The 15,923-nt window shown below is 38.7% G+C and overlaps 1 protein-coding gene across 1 annotated transcript in view; it reads right to left on the bottom strand.

Annotated features, from left to right (window-relative positions):
* The window catches only part of INO80 (INO80 complex ATPase subunit), a 69,855-nt gene that overhangs the window by 8,812 nt on the left and 45,120 nt on the right, over positions 1–15,923 (bottom strand). Inside the window, exons 26-29 of the mRNA XM_069784435.1 lie at positions 15,647–15,872; positions 9,763–9,890; positions 4,905–4,999; positions 1,058–1,130 (exon numbers count right to left, since the gene is read on the bottom strand). Coding sequence (XP_069640536.1) covers positions 1,058–1,130; positions 4,905–4,999; positions 9,763–9,890; positions 15,647–15,872 — 522 coding nt within the window. The remainder of the gene's footprint in view (positions 1–1,057; positions 1,131–4,904; positions 5,000–9,762; positions 9,891–15,646; positions 15,873–15,923) is intronic.

Below are 15,923 nucleotides of genomic sequence, written 5' to 3'. Positions count from 1 at the left end.
GTATTCAGAAAATTACAAAACCACAGAACTAAAAATGTTCGTGCAAGGAGCCTGCAGGAGCATGTCTGTGCTTCCATCTGTTTATTTCCTCTGCTGAAGCAACTTCAATTGAGAGAACTTTTCAACCCTGAAAATCCTACAGATACTTGCTTTCTTCTGATTTAAATGACAGCAAGATATGGTGGGGTATTTAAAAAAAAAAAAGTAATATTTTTGATTCAGAGATCTTTGGTTTTGTGTGGCTAAGGATTACAGTCTGTCTTGGGGTCAAATCTGCATCCACACATGGTATTGGGTTAGAAACACAAGAACAGCTGTTATTGAAGAGCTAAATGGTTCATGTAGGTCAGTATTCCTTCTCTAGTGATTAGTGGCAGCTGATCCAGAGTGCAAATCCTTGCAATTCACCTCAATCAGTATGCCTTTACACCTTAGGTGAGTAGGTGGGAAGCAATTTATCCTTCCTGACTAGCTGATATTCAGCTACAAATGACTTGGTACTTTTAGAGGCATTGCTTCATTCTTCTGTGCACAGCAAAAAGAGCAACTGATACCTGTTCTACTGATTCCTTTGCAGCTGAACCTTAAGAGCAGTCATACATGAAACATCATTCACTGTATGAAAGTGTCATTTGCATCTGTAGACCCTTTCAGTCATCCAACTCCTTTCTAGACTCTGGTTCTAAAGTATGTGGGGAGAAGAAAGATATGTCCAACTACAACCAAAACCTGTGTACCAGGTGTCCAATATTCTACAATTTTATCATGAAGGTAATACTATATTGTAAATATGAGGAAAGTAAACAACGTTATTCAATTTCATGATGTGAATGGCAGTACTAAAAAATATTGATCAGCACAGTAAAGAGTGTCAACTTTCACACAGAAAGACCAACTTTCCAGAAATCATGAGGCTGGGAGGCAGGAGATGAGCAGCTTGGGAAAAATGGTGGGTGGAAGCATATGAGGCAGGAAAAGCAAAGAAATACTTATACTGAAAACTAAACATCAGTAAGCCAATTTTTTATTCTGTATTACTTTACCAAACTTCACCTACCGTATCTGCAGCTGTAAGGTTAATGCCCAAGCCTCCAGCTCTTGTGCTTAACAGGAACACAAATATATCATTCCTGTAGAGGAAAGATTAAAAACCCCTTATTTTGTGCACAATGAACAAGAAATAACCACAGAAGTAAATTTTTTGACCCATATTAAGTGATCAGGGCTATTTCTATTACTTGAACACTTCAAACATTTTGTGCTGTTCATGGTCAAGAAAGAAAACCACATATGAATGAGTGAGAGAAAATAATCTACAGATCAGGAGTGTCAAAACATGCAAACATTTGGTTTGCAATAGCAGCTTATTAATCTCTATCAAAACAAACCAGGGCTTGTTTACCTTGCCCACACTGGAAATTAAGATTTCATATGGACAAAGAACAATTTATTGTTTCACAGAACTGATCGATGTTAAAATATCTTGCCTTAACAATAAGTGTTGAAACTGTGTAGATCCAAGTTTTGTTCTAAATTCAGTGCTTTGAACAGAACAAACAACTTTGGGGGGCAAGCAGGAAGAATAATCTTAATATAAAGGCAAGCTGGCAAATATAGAGGTACATTACAAAAGGACAAGGGTCCACTGGCACAAAGAGAAGTCCTTCAGTCTAAGAACTTCTCTAGACTAGTCCTAATCGTGTTGCTGATTCAAATTAAAAGCTCTAATCTCTTTTGTCCACTTTTCTTACCTGTAAAATGAGAATAAATTGATTCATTTCACGATAGTTATGTAACAATTCAGTTGTTGACCATAAAATGTTTCAAGGATGTAGACAGTACTAATGATCAGATACCGCACAAAAGCAAAAGTAATTCATTTCACTCTCAGTTCTTTGAAACACACTGTCTGTAAGTGAACTCCATTATTACCGCACACAAGCTGTCCTTCCCACCTTGGAGCATTTTCAGTCTGCGCTAGCTGTCTTACATTTACGTACCTTGGGGCTCCTCAGACAGCATAAAAATTGATGACAAACCAGTTGCCCTTGGCAAACGTGGCCCTCCAGACAGAAGGCCCTAGTAGAATATAGACTGTCATTCCACAACACACTTCAGGAAAGCTATCTCTGAACACCTCCTTGGGAGATCCACAAACCCTAATACGGTCATACTAGCCCCAAGGGTTAGACTTGCTGGCACCAGATTCAGGGATGCTGGTTGCTAAGAGAGAGATGAGGCATCCCAATATTTGACTTGGAATAATCCTCTAAGCCTAATAATCCTTTACCTAACTGAGGAAGGTGGGGCACACTAGTCAAGTACCTGTAACAGTGCATTAAGCCCTAGCTACAGTCTGAGGAGTCAGACAAAATGGACAATGGATGTTGAGATTCAATGGCAGTTCTAACCCTGTGCACGCAGAAGACAAAGGAGACAGGTCTATATGTAGGATGAGCAAGTACTGATGAAAACGCAAGTGGTAACAGCAAAATCAGGGTTTCTGCTAAGGTTGTAAACCTCACTAGTGCCACTGGGGGGTCAGCGGTATTTAAAAGTGTTTAACACCATATGGATCTGTGAATAGGCTGATGCAAACAAAGCAGACAGTACCAGTAAGGACTCCAAAGAGGCTGAGATACTGTACTTTGACAGTGACAGAACAAGGCCCTCTGCTTAAGAGAAGACACTCTGCAATGCCACATTCTTTTGGCACCACACTGTCTGTACACTAGTGCATGCAAGTAAAGCACCAGAAACTCCTGCTGAATGAGCAGCACGGGTCATTTCCTTCTTGACTAACTATGTGTAGGCAGCCTGTCCTTGAAAGTCCACTCATCAAATCTAAGGTCTTTCTTGCCCTCCCTGGAGGAAGTGTGAGTGTATGGCAGGCTATTACACATATGCTAGTACAACTCTACAAATGTGAAAAACTAAGGGGTTTGGAATCCATATCCTTGCAGGTCAAGTGGACCTATTTTCTCAGGACTCAAACTCCAAGACATTCACAAGTAGCTGGCAAGTCTGTATCATAAAAAACAGACTCTCAAAGAACCCATTCTGGTCCAAGGTAAGATTTCCCCCTGCTCCCCCTAAGGAAATTACCAATAGACAACAGAAACGATTATGAAAACTATGAATTAACACACACAAAAAAAGTGCCAAGAACTCTAAAATTAGAAAGGTTTCTGGCAGTCCAAAATCTAAGAGTACAAAAATCCATTCTGAGCTATGGGCAGCTGGGAGGAACTGAAGCTGAGCTGTCAATCTCTAGACTTTATCTTGCAGGTACAAGGCCAAAAGAGTCAGCAGATGCCTGCTTGCCATGTAGGTCATCCTTGGCCAGGAAATCTTTTCACTCTTGTGACAATAGTGGAACGTGCATATAGACAGTCACCTGAACATCCAGCTGTGAAATACTTCTGGAAATGCCATATGGGAAGGAAAGAAAGTGGACAGTGCCACAGACTACAGGAACAAATTATCATTCTATAGCTATATGTTTTCAGCACCCTGCTAGGATATCCTGCAGGACAGTTTAGTCCCAGTCAGGCTTTTTTCCTGGAAATATTTCTCATAAGTATATCATATATAAGAGGAACTCAACTAACATTTTAATAGGAATTCTTGTTTACACTGGCTGACCTATATCTCAAACGGATTTCCTACCAAAATGATTATTTTTCTTCAGTTGTTCTATTCATTAATAAAACCAAATTCTGTTCATTAATAAAAACAAATTTCTTTACTTCTTTTGGTTAAAGAACCTTACAAGAACAAGAGTCAGGATTCCAGGAGGACATCATAACCTGCAAGAAACCTGTTTCTGACACCTGGAAACAGGAAGAAAGGTACTGCATGGTCCTCTCACTTACTTCAGGTATTTGGCATGCGTTCTTTTCAAGTTTTATTGCTCTGAGGAATTCACTATAAGAATCATCATTGCAACACAGTCCTTCAGGTCTTTAAGCCTCATGAACCAGTGGCCTGAAAGGCTGTATATGGCTTCCCCTCCTATCTTCAGCTATGATACCTTGGGAGCGCTAATGCAAGGACTATTCTCTAGTCTAGAATGCTGCTTTCACCATGCAATAAACAACAATCTATGAACCTAACTCCTCTGAAAAAGAAAAGCAACCTTCTTACAAGCTCACACCAACATTCAGGAAGGGTAACCTTACTGTGAACTACCATACCAAAGTGACACCCTGTCAAGCTATAACTCATGATTAAAAGGAAACTTAATAATGATAAATTAAATCATTAAAAATAATGCACCCTAGTAGAGACAAAGTTATACTAAAATATAGTAACTTAAAATACGATGATTACACACTGTTCTTTCCTGATGTGCTCGTAAAAATGGCAAGAATCCATTTTATTTTAATAAATGAAAAGGGTTAGCATATCTTACTATCTAATAAAATTCCCATTTTATCACTTGTATATTAGTTTAAGGTTTCTTAATAAAACATGCTTAAATAGTTTGTTTTGCAGAAAACTAGGTCACTTTCAAAGCTCTAGCATATGCAAGATTTTCAATCTCATCTTCACAGTGTCAATTGTCAGAGTATATAATAAACAACAAACATTTGCTGCCTTTCTACTGAGCTTCTTTATAAGCAACAGCATATTTGGAATGGCAAGAAGCACAATAGGTGGGTACGCTAAAATTGCTTCCAATACTGTTTCACAGATGACCAATTCCTAAATACAACTGGGTTCAATATCAACACCAGTGACTCCTGGTCAGCAAACCACCTAGAAATTGCTTCAGGTAAATGAGTCCATCTGATATCAGGAATGATAATTTAAGTGCAAATTTCATTTATTTCCATTACATCTTATACCAACTCTCTATGTACACATAATTTAGCACAGAAATACCTTGTAAAATACATTACCTGTTCTGAAAATCTGCTACCATGTCCCTTCGTTCAGAAATCTTTGAAGAACCATCCAATCTCATGTAGGTATGTTTCCTATAAACCATGTATTCCTGCAAAGAACACACACCAGAAAAATAGTTGCTCTTGAAACTGTTCAGTCTTGCTTCTCCCAGAAAAAACAATAAAAGCAAAACTGCTACTTTAAAAAAAAAATTATCCCTAAATGTCATCAACAAATATGCTATAATAAATCTTATGTAAGCGATACTTTAGGAATTCAGAAATTAAAGCTACTCAATCATATGTCAGTTTTTGCATTTCATATAAGAGATAAATGATGATGTCAGTTCAGAGTTGGGGATGCATTTGCTGCACTGCAGACAATGTTATGGTACATGCCTCTTTCTATAAACAAATAGGTAAATAAAATCACTAAACTAGGAAGTCTGTTTTCACAAGTCTAAATTTTTACTAAATCCTGAGCTTTGACCGTGTAAGCGAACCTTTCCTAACAAACCAACTCTCTTTGCTCCCTGATGATTTTAAACTATTTGACTAGTGGTTTTAAAAACCCAGTACTGTACAGTAATGTCTGTGCAGGCTTTATCTCGCTAGTAAAGAGCCTGTGAATCTCACTGCATACACGAACACTTTGCATATTACATTGGTGTGTAAGCCCACAGCTCATGCCAAGCAGCAGAGCTGAAACCATTGCCTGGGACACAAATCAAACGGCATCAATCAGGAATGCTTTAGGCAAAGGGTTTTTCCAATGAGAGACATTTTTCATGCTCTAAGGTACTCAGCATTTTCTGATACCTGTGCAATTATCAATAAAATCTGATTTACTTGGAAAGCTCTTCAGGCTATACAGATACCCATAGAGTTTCTTTGGAAAGATACCCTCTGATACTTTAACAACGTGATCCATGCTGACAAGATACAACTCCTACTAGTTACATTCATTAGATTTAACCCTACTGGCGCATGTGTCTTTTTGAGATGCTGTGACTGCTGCTGAAGACAGGAAGGAAACAGATGGTGCTTTAGCAGCAAGAACTATTGGATTCATCTTGCTCCAAGCTGCAGTGTTCAGCAGATACAGAACTGATGTGCTGTGAGAAGACATGGCAGTGCTTGCACTCTCATGAACCTTCTGACAGTACCATGCTCAGTTCTCCTTTTCACCTATCCTTCAGGGCTCCTGTTCCTTTTTGTTCTGCTTTACCACTGCAGAAAAGGTGAAAGAGCTGCCATACTGCAAGGAACCTGGGAAAAAGACTTCTGTACTGGAAAGAAGCTTCAATGTATGGCAGATGAAAGAGCAAAATGGGTAAATAAAATTAACAATCGGGAAATTGCCAAAGTCACACTTGGTCTACCTATACAAAAGAGAGCTCATGGCTAGTATGATTTCTTGAGCACAACAACAGAAGTTTAAAGCAGAGAACAGCTACTTCACCACACACACTCAAGCCCTAATTTACTATTGATTCATTCCATTTCTGTGACAGGTTTCTGTCACCAACTAAAACCAGAGAGATACAGTTGTCAATTAGGCATTATGTGACCTCTCCTCCAGATTTAATCAATCCTTTTTCTATTATCACAAAGGCCTTTTCCTTCCATCTCTTTGTTACTGTCTTCTGTGATGATTTTATGATGATTCAATCTTTCAACATTTTGATTTAGTCTTCCCTCATCTATTAACCATCTCTTCATTAGTGTCTTCTAAACAAACTTCAGCACAAATAGAAAACAACTTCTTTCATTCCATTTATCCTTATCCTAGACCCTCGATGTTTCCACTAGGGCACAAATTACAAAAGAATAAGCTATTCTACACTTGTAATACAGGCACTCATAGGTTGTCCTCCCCACCCCACAAACTAGCTTAGTACATTAGCCTTTAGCTAATCATCTATTCAACACTCTGCTTAACAGGTTCTGGTCTGCCTCCATCCACATTCCTTTGATCAAGAAGGATACTTCACAGTAGTGTAACAGTGCTCGTACGAAACATCCTTTTTTGTGAACTGTTTTTATCCACTATTTTTCCAAATATTAACAGTACATTCTTTCAATTCACAAAAAAGAAAAAAAAACATTGCAACTTAGACTACACTTGTCAGCAGTTTAGTGCTTTAATCACTCATAAAAATGGCATGGTTTTAGAGGAAAAAAAAAAAAAGAAAAAGAGAGAGGGCAAAGAAACTCTTCAAGTAGTAATATACCTGGTTTGTACTATAATTGTGGAAGGCACTTGATGACTGCTCATTTTTCTAGTCCCCACAAGGAGTGGTGGGGTGCAGGAAGCCTCATGGGGAAGCTTTAATGTCACGCAGACACTTATACTAGACCTGCTTGAAAAATATACCTGCCAATCTTGTTTAGCGTAAGGGGTCACCAAGCCACCAAAAGTATCAATCTAGGAAAAATAATGAAAGTGGCCCTGGCAACAGAGTACCTATACAGGAAATGAACAACACACAATGACTCGAGTATGGTAAGAATGCAGTGCTGTTACAGTCAGTGCTCCTCTGGGCTTTGACACTGATACTTTCTCAAAAACCGTAACATGTTTTCATAGTCCAAACTGAGTACTCTTATGTTTTAACACAACTAATAAACTTTTGGTAGAATGTAACTAAGACATTTGACTTCATGCAGAATATAATTTGACCCCTCATCACATGAATGCAATGTGATTCCCACTGAAATAATGGGCAATTACTCTTCCATACAGGAGAAAGCAATCACATTGAGAAAAACAAACAACACAATCTTAAAAAGTATGAAATACACATCTGTCTGAAATAGCAGTACTGAACTTATACTTTATCCTCTTCTGTTGAAAGAAAATAATTTTCCTCTTTGCATTTATATCTGCCATTTTATACTGGCTGAATTAAGCAGCAGTTCTTCAGCTGAAGCTAAATCAAACAGACATGTTTTATAACATTGTAAACAATCTTTTGTGCTCTCTGCCCTGCACAGATTAGGTTAGTATGATATCGTAGCAGTTACACTGACACAGTCAAAATACAGTTAAAAGAAATAGGACATCTTATGTTGTTTCATATTCAAGTAGGCAGAGGGGATGTATTCTGCTATCTCTGGCCAGGAAAAAAATAAATATCTACCGCTACACAACTTTTGCAAGGATTTTTTTAAAAACTGAGTATTTGTTTGATTCTTAGCTTGCTTAACTCCAGCTTCTGTTACATGGGTAGGGAGAAGAAAAACAGAGGACTTGGTAGGTGGCTTGTTTGGGTAATAAAACCCAACAAGTAAAGTTGAGAATTTAGGAGGTGAAACAGCAAAATGCTGTGCTCCCAAGCCTTCAAAATGGAATGCTAACAGAAAAGACAGACACACTGAACACTCAGCTTTATGAGCTTCATGGTGTAATGCAGGGTGTCAACAAACCTGCACCATGTCCAATGTTTGCCAAAAAGAGAGGCATAGGAAGCAATGCTGGGCAAAGAGCCAAAATACAGAATTGCAACCATGCAAGGTCTGTTTTTCCTCACAGCAGCAAAACCTAAATTCAGCTTCTGATTTTTTATTGAACTATTAACTGCTGACCTTAAAACACACTCCTGCTCACACAGGACTCATACAGGCTATTGATTCAAGCTTCTCACTTTTTCTCTTCACTTTATTGGGGAGAAGATGGTATCCCATGTCAAACACTGCTGAGGGAGCCCACGTACACCTAGGACTAATGGCTGAAGGATCATAGGATCTTGATATTTTAGCAGTACTGAAATTATACTGCCAAATGCAAATATTTCCCCACCTACTATGTATTCACAGTCAGAAAACTTCATCAGGATTGCCTCTTTGAAACCAATGTGCATCAAGACTCCTAATTCTTGCTCAGAATTCAATAGTCACAAAAGTCATTACTACTAATCCTTCACTGATAAGGGACAGAGACATTGTGACACACAAGATATTCCTTTTTTCAGATGCAGCTGAAAACTCAAACTTTGTTGTCTTCAACAGAAGCCCAGAGAAATAAAAGTATTTCTCCTTCTAATCATTATAAGTACTATCAATAGGAAATCAAATTAATAGCTCTCCTACTAATGTCTCTTCAGACTAGCTCTTTGGTGGCATGGTTGCTAGTCAAATACTGATTTTTTTTTTTTCCTTCTGAGGCAGACTGACTGTATTTAAATAATGAGTAATGACTAAATTCCCAATTTCTTTCCTATCATACATGCCAGAGAACCTCTTATTATTAATGTCTACCAAACTTCTGCACAGGAATAAGATGATAGAGGGAAATGGTAAAAGTCTGTGAAATTACAAGCAACATAAACAATGTAAAATTAATCACTGTTCTCTGTCTTTCTTCCAATAAAATGACACATGGGCATCAAATGAAAATATAAGGAAGCAGTTCAAAACCAGCAAAAGAGGATAATTAAGCCACGCAACCCCCTTGCCACAGGGCAGTGCAAATGACAAAAACTTACAAAGACTGAAGATGCAACTGAACAATATCAAGGAAGAAGAATCCATTTAGGATTACTGAATATACAGAAGGCACATCTGACTCAGAAAGCCCTTGAGCTGCAAGCTGCTGGATGCTGAGAGACTAATTGTGAAGTATCACTATTCTTGCACATCTTCTCCATGCCATCTGCTGTTGTACACTCGTGGAAGCATGACACTAGGCTGGACCTTAAGTCTAACTTTGTATGGCAGCTCTTATATTCTCATATTAATGCATTTACTGGGTATCCTTCAGTATAATAATTTTACGTCAGGTTTGCTGCATCCAAACTATAGTGTTTTCTCCAAAACACTGTTGCTAAATCTGCCTCTTCAGAATGTCTTCTGTAGGTTATAGCTCTCCTACCTCCAACAAGTCAATCATCCGTGTCATCTGGGAGTAGATGAGAACTCTGTGTCCTTGAGATTTCAGCCGTGTCAACAGAAGATCAAGAGCATGAAGTTTTCCACTGTCAGTGATCAGACTCTCTTTGTCTAAAAAGAAATGGAAGAAAAGCAGGTAACTAACAAAGCCAAAACAGCTACATGTAACAAGTTAACTTCTAAGTTTTCCTAGCACTTCACTGCATTATAATCCCTAAAGTAACGAGTTGTGATGGAAGAAACGGCAACATCCCTTCTGGCTGACACTTAAAATCACACTGCTAACAATAACTTCTGTTTGCTGGGACGGGAATATATGAATATATCCACCTGGCAAAAAATCTCATCACAGATTGATCTCCTCGCGAGTATCGACTCAATCCTTTTTAGGACAGCCACTTCCCTCATCTAAGGATTCATCCTGACCAGATCAACAACCACAACATGCCTTGACAGTTGAAGAAATTTTTCTCCACTTTGCTCATTGAAATGCTGTCCTTTCGACATTTGCTGCTACCTGCTGCTGAGCTTGAGACTTATCCTCCACAGATCTAGTTTCAAGATCAAATCCCTCACCAACACGGAAAGTGAAGAACAGTTCTCTAGGTCACTGTAAAATAACAGCCCCTTCACAGCACTCCCTTAACTTTTCTTTTTCTTCCTTGCCCTTCACTTTTTGGGTTGGTGGCTGGTTTTTTTTGTTGTTTAAGAAATGTTTCCAGATGGCAATCTTTTAAGTCACTTCAGATTTAATACTTCATGTCCTCTCCCTTTCAGCACTGTTCATGAAGTATTTTTCAGGAAGGCGATCTTCCTGTTTGTACATTCTGTACATAAACTTCAGTAAACAATACGTTACTGTTGAAAGAGGATGAAGAGAAATTTTCTTCCAAAAAAATTATCTGTTGGAAAGGCCACTGATGATTCCTTATTCTTTGGGATGTCTGAATTTAGGTTTACAGCCAAAACGGAAAGTCAACAACCGCAGATGGTGCAGGCTAGTACAGAATCCAAATATTTTCAACATGTCTAGCAGGTACCATTCTCTAACGTCTAGCAGGTAACACTTCTGCACGCTTCTTGTTGCACAGAATGAATTAACTGATGGGCTGAAGAAAACCCAGCTTTCTGCAAGGCAGTTAACTGTCTTGCACAATATTCTGATTTAAAAAAAAAAAGGTATACACAAAAATTAATTCATTCATCCGAGCACCGTGCATTTTAACATAGCTAAAAACAAGTTCATACTAGTGGAAGAGAGGAGTACAGATCACACAACAGCACTCCTAAAAAGATCTTATGAGCACGGCAGGCAACACAGTCCATGAGTGCCCAAGTGCAGTGATGTGGCACAGAGGGCTAAGTTTGATTTTTGCACATACAACCAGGGGTTTGATGAAAAAAGCAGGAATGTGGTTGTTCTTCTATATGTAATTCAAAAGATCATTTTGAAACATCATACCTAGGTTTAGGATGCCTTTCAGTAACGTTGTAAAAACCAGAAAGCGTTCAGGAAAAACCTTCAAGATTTCAGCGTGTTAAAAAAATTTTCCCGCAGTGAAGGAGTTCAGAAATTTGATGCATTTCAATTTTTCAAAGAGCAATTGGCACTATTCAAGGTTCTTCCTTTGGACAAAGGTTTTTAACAACAGAAGAGAACTTTATACTATCAGAGAAAGGCATGGTATCCAGTGACTTGTTAAAACTGTAAAAACAAGACACGCTTCCCTCTTATCCTTCCAATAGTGATGAAAAACTAGTCAGGAGCTCTTTTATCTAGAAACATGGTGGATTCTTCATCGCTTTAGTATGTCAATCAAGACCTCTTTCAAAAATATCCTTTAGCTTAAATATAAATAACAGATTGGATGCTGGAATTAGTGGGATCTACATAAGGACATCAGCAGATCCAGCCAACAGTCCTGCTTTCTGAAATTCAAAAAATTGTGAGTTTTCGATATCACTTAAAGTTATTATCTATTGTATTTGCACTATAAGCCAATGCTGTGAACGCTCTCTCTTTTGCTAAGTTTAGAGCCATGGTCCTGCAATTCACTAGCTAAGAATCCAAGACAAGACATCTCTGCTCTTGCTTGCTTGTCTGCCTATCTAGTCACTCTTTTTCTCCAGTTTGCTCTCCCTTTTGAAGGTGATCTTGTTGCTTTGCCAGGAGCAAGTACCACAGCATTGCCTGAATCATTAGCAACTACCTTAGGGAATCCATCAACTAGAGAGCCAAGCTAAGGAGATACTGCAAGGAAAACTCAAGACCACAGCTCAGGCTGGCATTTGTTCTAAGTGCAACATAATGTATAATGACACACTCATTGCTAGAACAGAACTTGGTCTCAATTATGTACAAATAGTTAATAGTTTCATGCATTCTTCTAAGGAAAAACAAACTTTTAATTTAGGCAATTAAGTAAAAATGGAAATTATTTACGGTTATTTCGTTTTAAAATACATCTATGTAAGTCAAAAACTCTGCACAGTAGGAATGTTTAATCTTTATAAAAAATTTTATTCTTTCCTTTAAATCCATACACCCATGACATTCTGCTTTTATTCTAATAGGTCAGCTTGCTATTTCAGAATGAATTATATTGAGTGAAGCAGTATGAAAAGTCTAGATATACATGACAAACCAATACGATTATTAACCAGAAGCCATCTGACTGGAAGGAAACTGAGAGAACAAACAGGGTCTGTTCAAAAGTCAACCTCAACTGACTCAGATTAACACATTACCAAGTTTCCAAAAGCAAAATGCTACTGTTTTTCTCACACAGGCATGAATAGGTAGAATTAAGTTTTGGTAACTGGAAATGATGCGTGTCCTTTGCTGCTGGCTCCTTAGGTCTCCATTGTGTAAGTTACTATTTTTAAATAGCAATAAAATACAAATTACAAGTAAAGAACTTATTTGCAGATGGTCTTACAGTTTGAAAAGTTAGCAACTTGTTAACAGTTCGTAATTTGTCCAATATCTCAGCATCAGAGCAGACTGCACTGGTGAGAAAGTGTTGGGTTTTGTTGGGTTTTTTTAGGGAAGCAAAACAGAACTAACAAAACAAGATTTATCATCTCTGGAAGAGAAAACCATTTGACTTTATCCTGGCATCTTTAAGCGTGCTATCTTGATACCATTGTGTTTTCCAAGATCACATATTTTTCCATGCTTAAAGTCTGCCACCTAGTGCTTCAAAAGACAAATTCTGGAAAGCGGTAACAGAAAATTTCCTTCTTTATTCATGCCATCTTCAGAAAACACCACAATTATTCAAAAGCAGGGGGGAGAAAGTGTCTTCTACCTCTAGTTTCTCTCACTTCTATTTCTCATTCCCTTTTACCTTGGAGGAAGAAAAAGGTGGTTTACTACTTTTTTAAATGGGGTTTCCAAAATCTGCAATTCTACATTTTCCATTTTTAATGATCAGTGAAAACTTCCAATGACAATGTCTTTGGAATTTTTATTTAAAAAAAATTTTTTTTTTTAAATAGCATCAGAGGAACTTTTAAAATTTTAAGCCAGTCAGGAGATAGAGGTCCTGGACTGCACATCAAAAAAATCTCCTTAGGACGCAATTTTTGGGTTCTTCAGCACTGTACGAAATAAAAAAGAGAATGAGACTGAAAAGAAAGTAGCTGTCAAATCGTATTGTATGGCTTTCAGTCTGAAAGAAAACCAGCCCCTGCCTCCAGCCATGCAGGGATAAGGACCTACAGGGGGATACAGTGGGATCCTATGGCCTGGGAAGAATAGTTAAAAATGATTATGACTCAAAATAACCCTTGTCAGGAGCTCTGGCCAATGACTGTAGCTGGGCTCACTGCTCTCTGGAGAATGAGAAAAAGTGCCTCTGGACATGCAAAAAGCAGAGGAAAGAGAGATAAAGTCTGGGTTCCAGTTGACACCCCTGGTTCCCCTCCCGACAGTCTGCACAGCACAATGGGGTCAGTGAGGAGCTAGCTGGCTCTCACAGTAAACAGCCAGTGAGGCCAGTGCTTTTTATCGATGCTAAAAGGACTCAGACACTTCCTGCCATTTAATCCAGGACCATTTTTCTTTCAAAGAACAGGAAAAGCCTCAAGAGATTCCCACAGTGATCGCAGCTGAGTCTGCTGCCAGGGTACTGGGAACGCCGAGTCTGGGAGAGGATAGATCAGGGTTAGGAGAGACACATACATGCTTTTCTTCTTGTCACCTATTTACCACAGACCTTCACACCTACTGTTCCATTTGACACTTAGACTTCAGCCTTGTAAATGGCTCCTTCAGCACATCGGTCACTTTCTGTAATGCACTGTGCCTGCTCCTGCACGTATAGACACAGTTGTCCTGTCGTGGTATGTGCCCTTTCCTCTTAGAATAAGTTTAGGTTTGAACGCTACTGTCCACCTAATTAAGACATAGCTGTACAAAACTATTTTTTAATCCACTTTGAGCTCCGATACCTCCTAAATTAACCCAGCATTACATAACACACTCATCCCAACCACCTTCTCAACCAAATTCTTTGCTGTGCTTTGATAACAATTTGCCTAACCCTGCACCTATTCACTCACTCCTGTAAGCTTCTTGTACCCCATCTTTATTCCTCTACAAATTTTTCCTGATGACAAAGTCATCAGTTTAAAACTGAAGTCTTTTCAGGAGAATGCAGCCCTCTTTCTATTCTACATCGACTATTTTTCTTCATTTCTCTATCCATGCCTTCTACCTTAATTAATCCCCCTTCACTATTTCCCTCCTTTCTGCTACAGTGATTAATTTTCTGTTTCCAAATAACTGATAAACAATTCAACGGATTCATGAAGAAACTATAAAATCATCAACTGTCACTGAACATTAATCTAGTGCAAGCTCATGAAAAATGGGTTTCTCCACTACATAGATACAAACGTGCATGTGCTTCAAACGACTCCAGGTACTTATGAGGTACCTTCCTAAACCAGACTGTAGCAAGCAAAAGGCCATTTTCCTTTTACTGTACTAACTTCCCTTGCCAAACATCCTTGACCCAAAAGGGTCTGGGAATAACTTAGCATCTGGCAGTGTAAGCTGTTTTTCCTCTTGGCTATCTCTCAGATCTCTAGTACTTTCTGCAGAATTCTGCTCACTGCTCAGGACTATCTTCCGACAGCTAGAGTGTGTCCGGCCCATGAAAGTCACTCCAGTATTGGCAATCAAATTCTAGCAAATCTTTGGTTACTTTAGTCTAATACTAGGAAAAAATGAAGTGCATTTAATTTACTAGTACACTGGTACCTTTTTCCCACTTTACCAGGAAGTATGAATAAGTCTTCTTTATTCCAACTGAAACTCAGTAAATCCCTCATGCCTTATTTTCCAGGCCAATTTCCTCTGAACTTGGTCCCCAAACCCATCCTTCTCATGGTAGACTGCTATGAGTAATGTTTATCTTTTCACTATGAAGACCAACAAAAGATCTCTTAGGTCAATATGAAGGTCTTCCAGTACACTAGGAGGCAACGTATGACTGTTACTTTTTCTGCAATCTTCCTATCTCCAACCTCAAAATAGTATTTGGTTGTGAGAGTAGATTGTGTTTTAGTAAGCAAATCCATCTCTTTACAGTCATTTGGAGGGCTGACATGCTAAGAGATGTTTGTAAGCATTAGAAAAGTTTGTATTAGACTTGTTCAGTACCCATTGACAGCTTTACTCCAGATAGAGGATATGAAATCAGAGTGTATTTTAAGATACCAGGGTTAACTTTCACTCAGGAGGAAAACCAAACACATAACCACCCCCTCAAAAAGTCTACAACCAAGCATAATTACCACTGAAAACCAGCTGTCCTTAATTTATCTCTTCTCTGTTCCATGACAACCTCCAAACTTACCTGGTATCCTGATAAAAGACCAGCCGTTCTGAGGCCTGATCCCTAACAGCCCTCCTGGATACTCTGGGAAGAACTGGGAGCATTGCTTCAGCCAGTCAGCTGCTAGCTCAGGGGCTCCATTGAGTACACACTGCTTTGCTTCAAGACTTCCTCCTTCCTTTAGTGCCCTGCGCTCGTATTCTGCACTTCGGTCATTGCAGTAGAACTCCAGTGGCACAGCTGTTACCTACAAGTAAAATATTCATCAATATTCTTGTTCAGATTTCCCCTCATCCCC

The sequence above is a fragment of the Haliaeetus albicilla genome, chromosome 5, assembly GCF_947461875.1.
Source record: "Haliaeetus albicilla chromosome 5, bHalAlb1.1, whole genome shotgun sequence".
In the NCBI taxonomy this organism is placed as follows: Eukaryota; Metazoa; Chordata; class Aves; order Accipitriformes; family Accipitridae; genus Haliaeetus; species Haliaeetus albicilla.
This window is presented reverse-complemented; position numbering and strand designations above follow the sequence as displayed.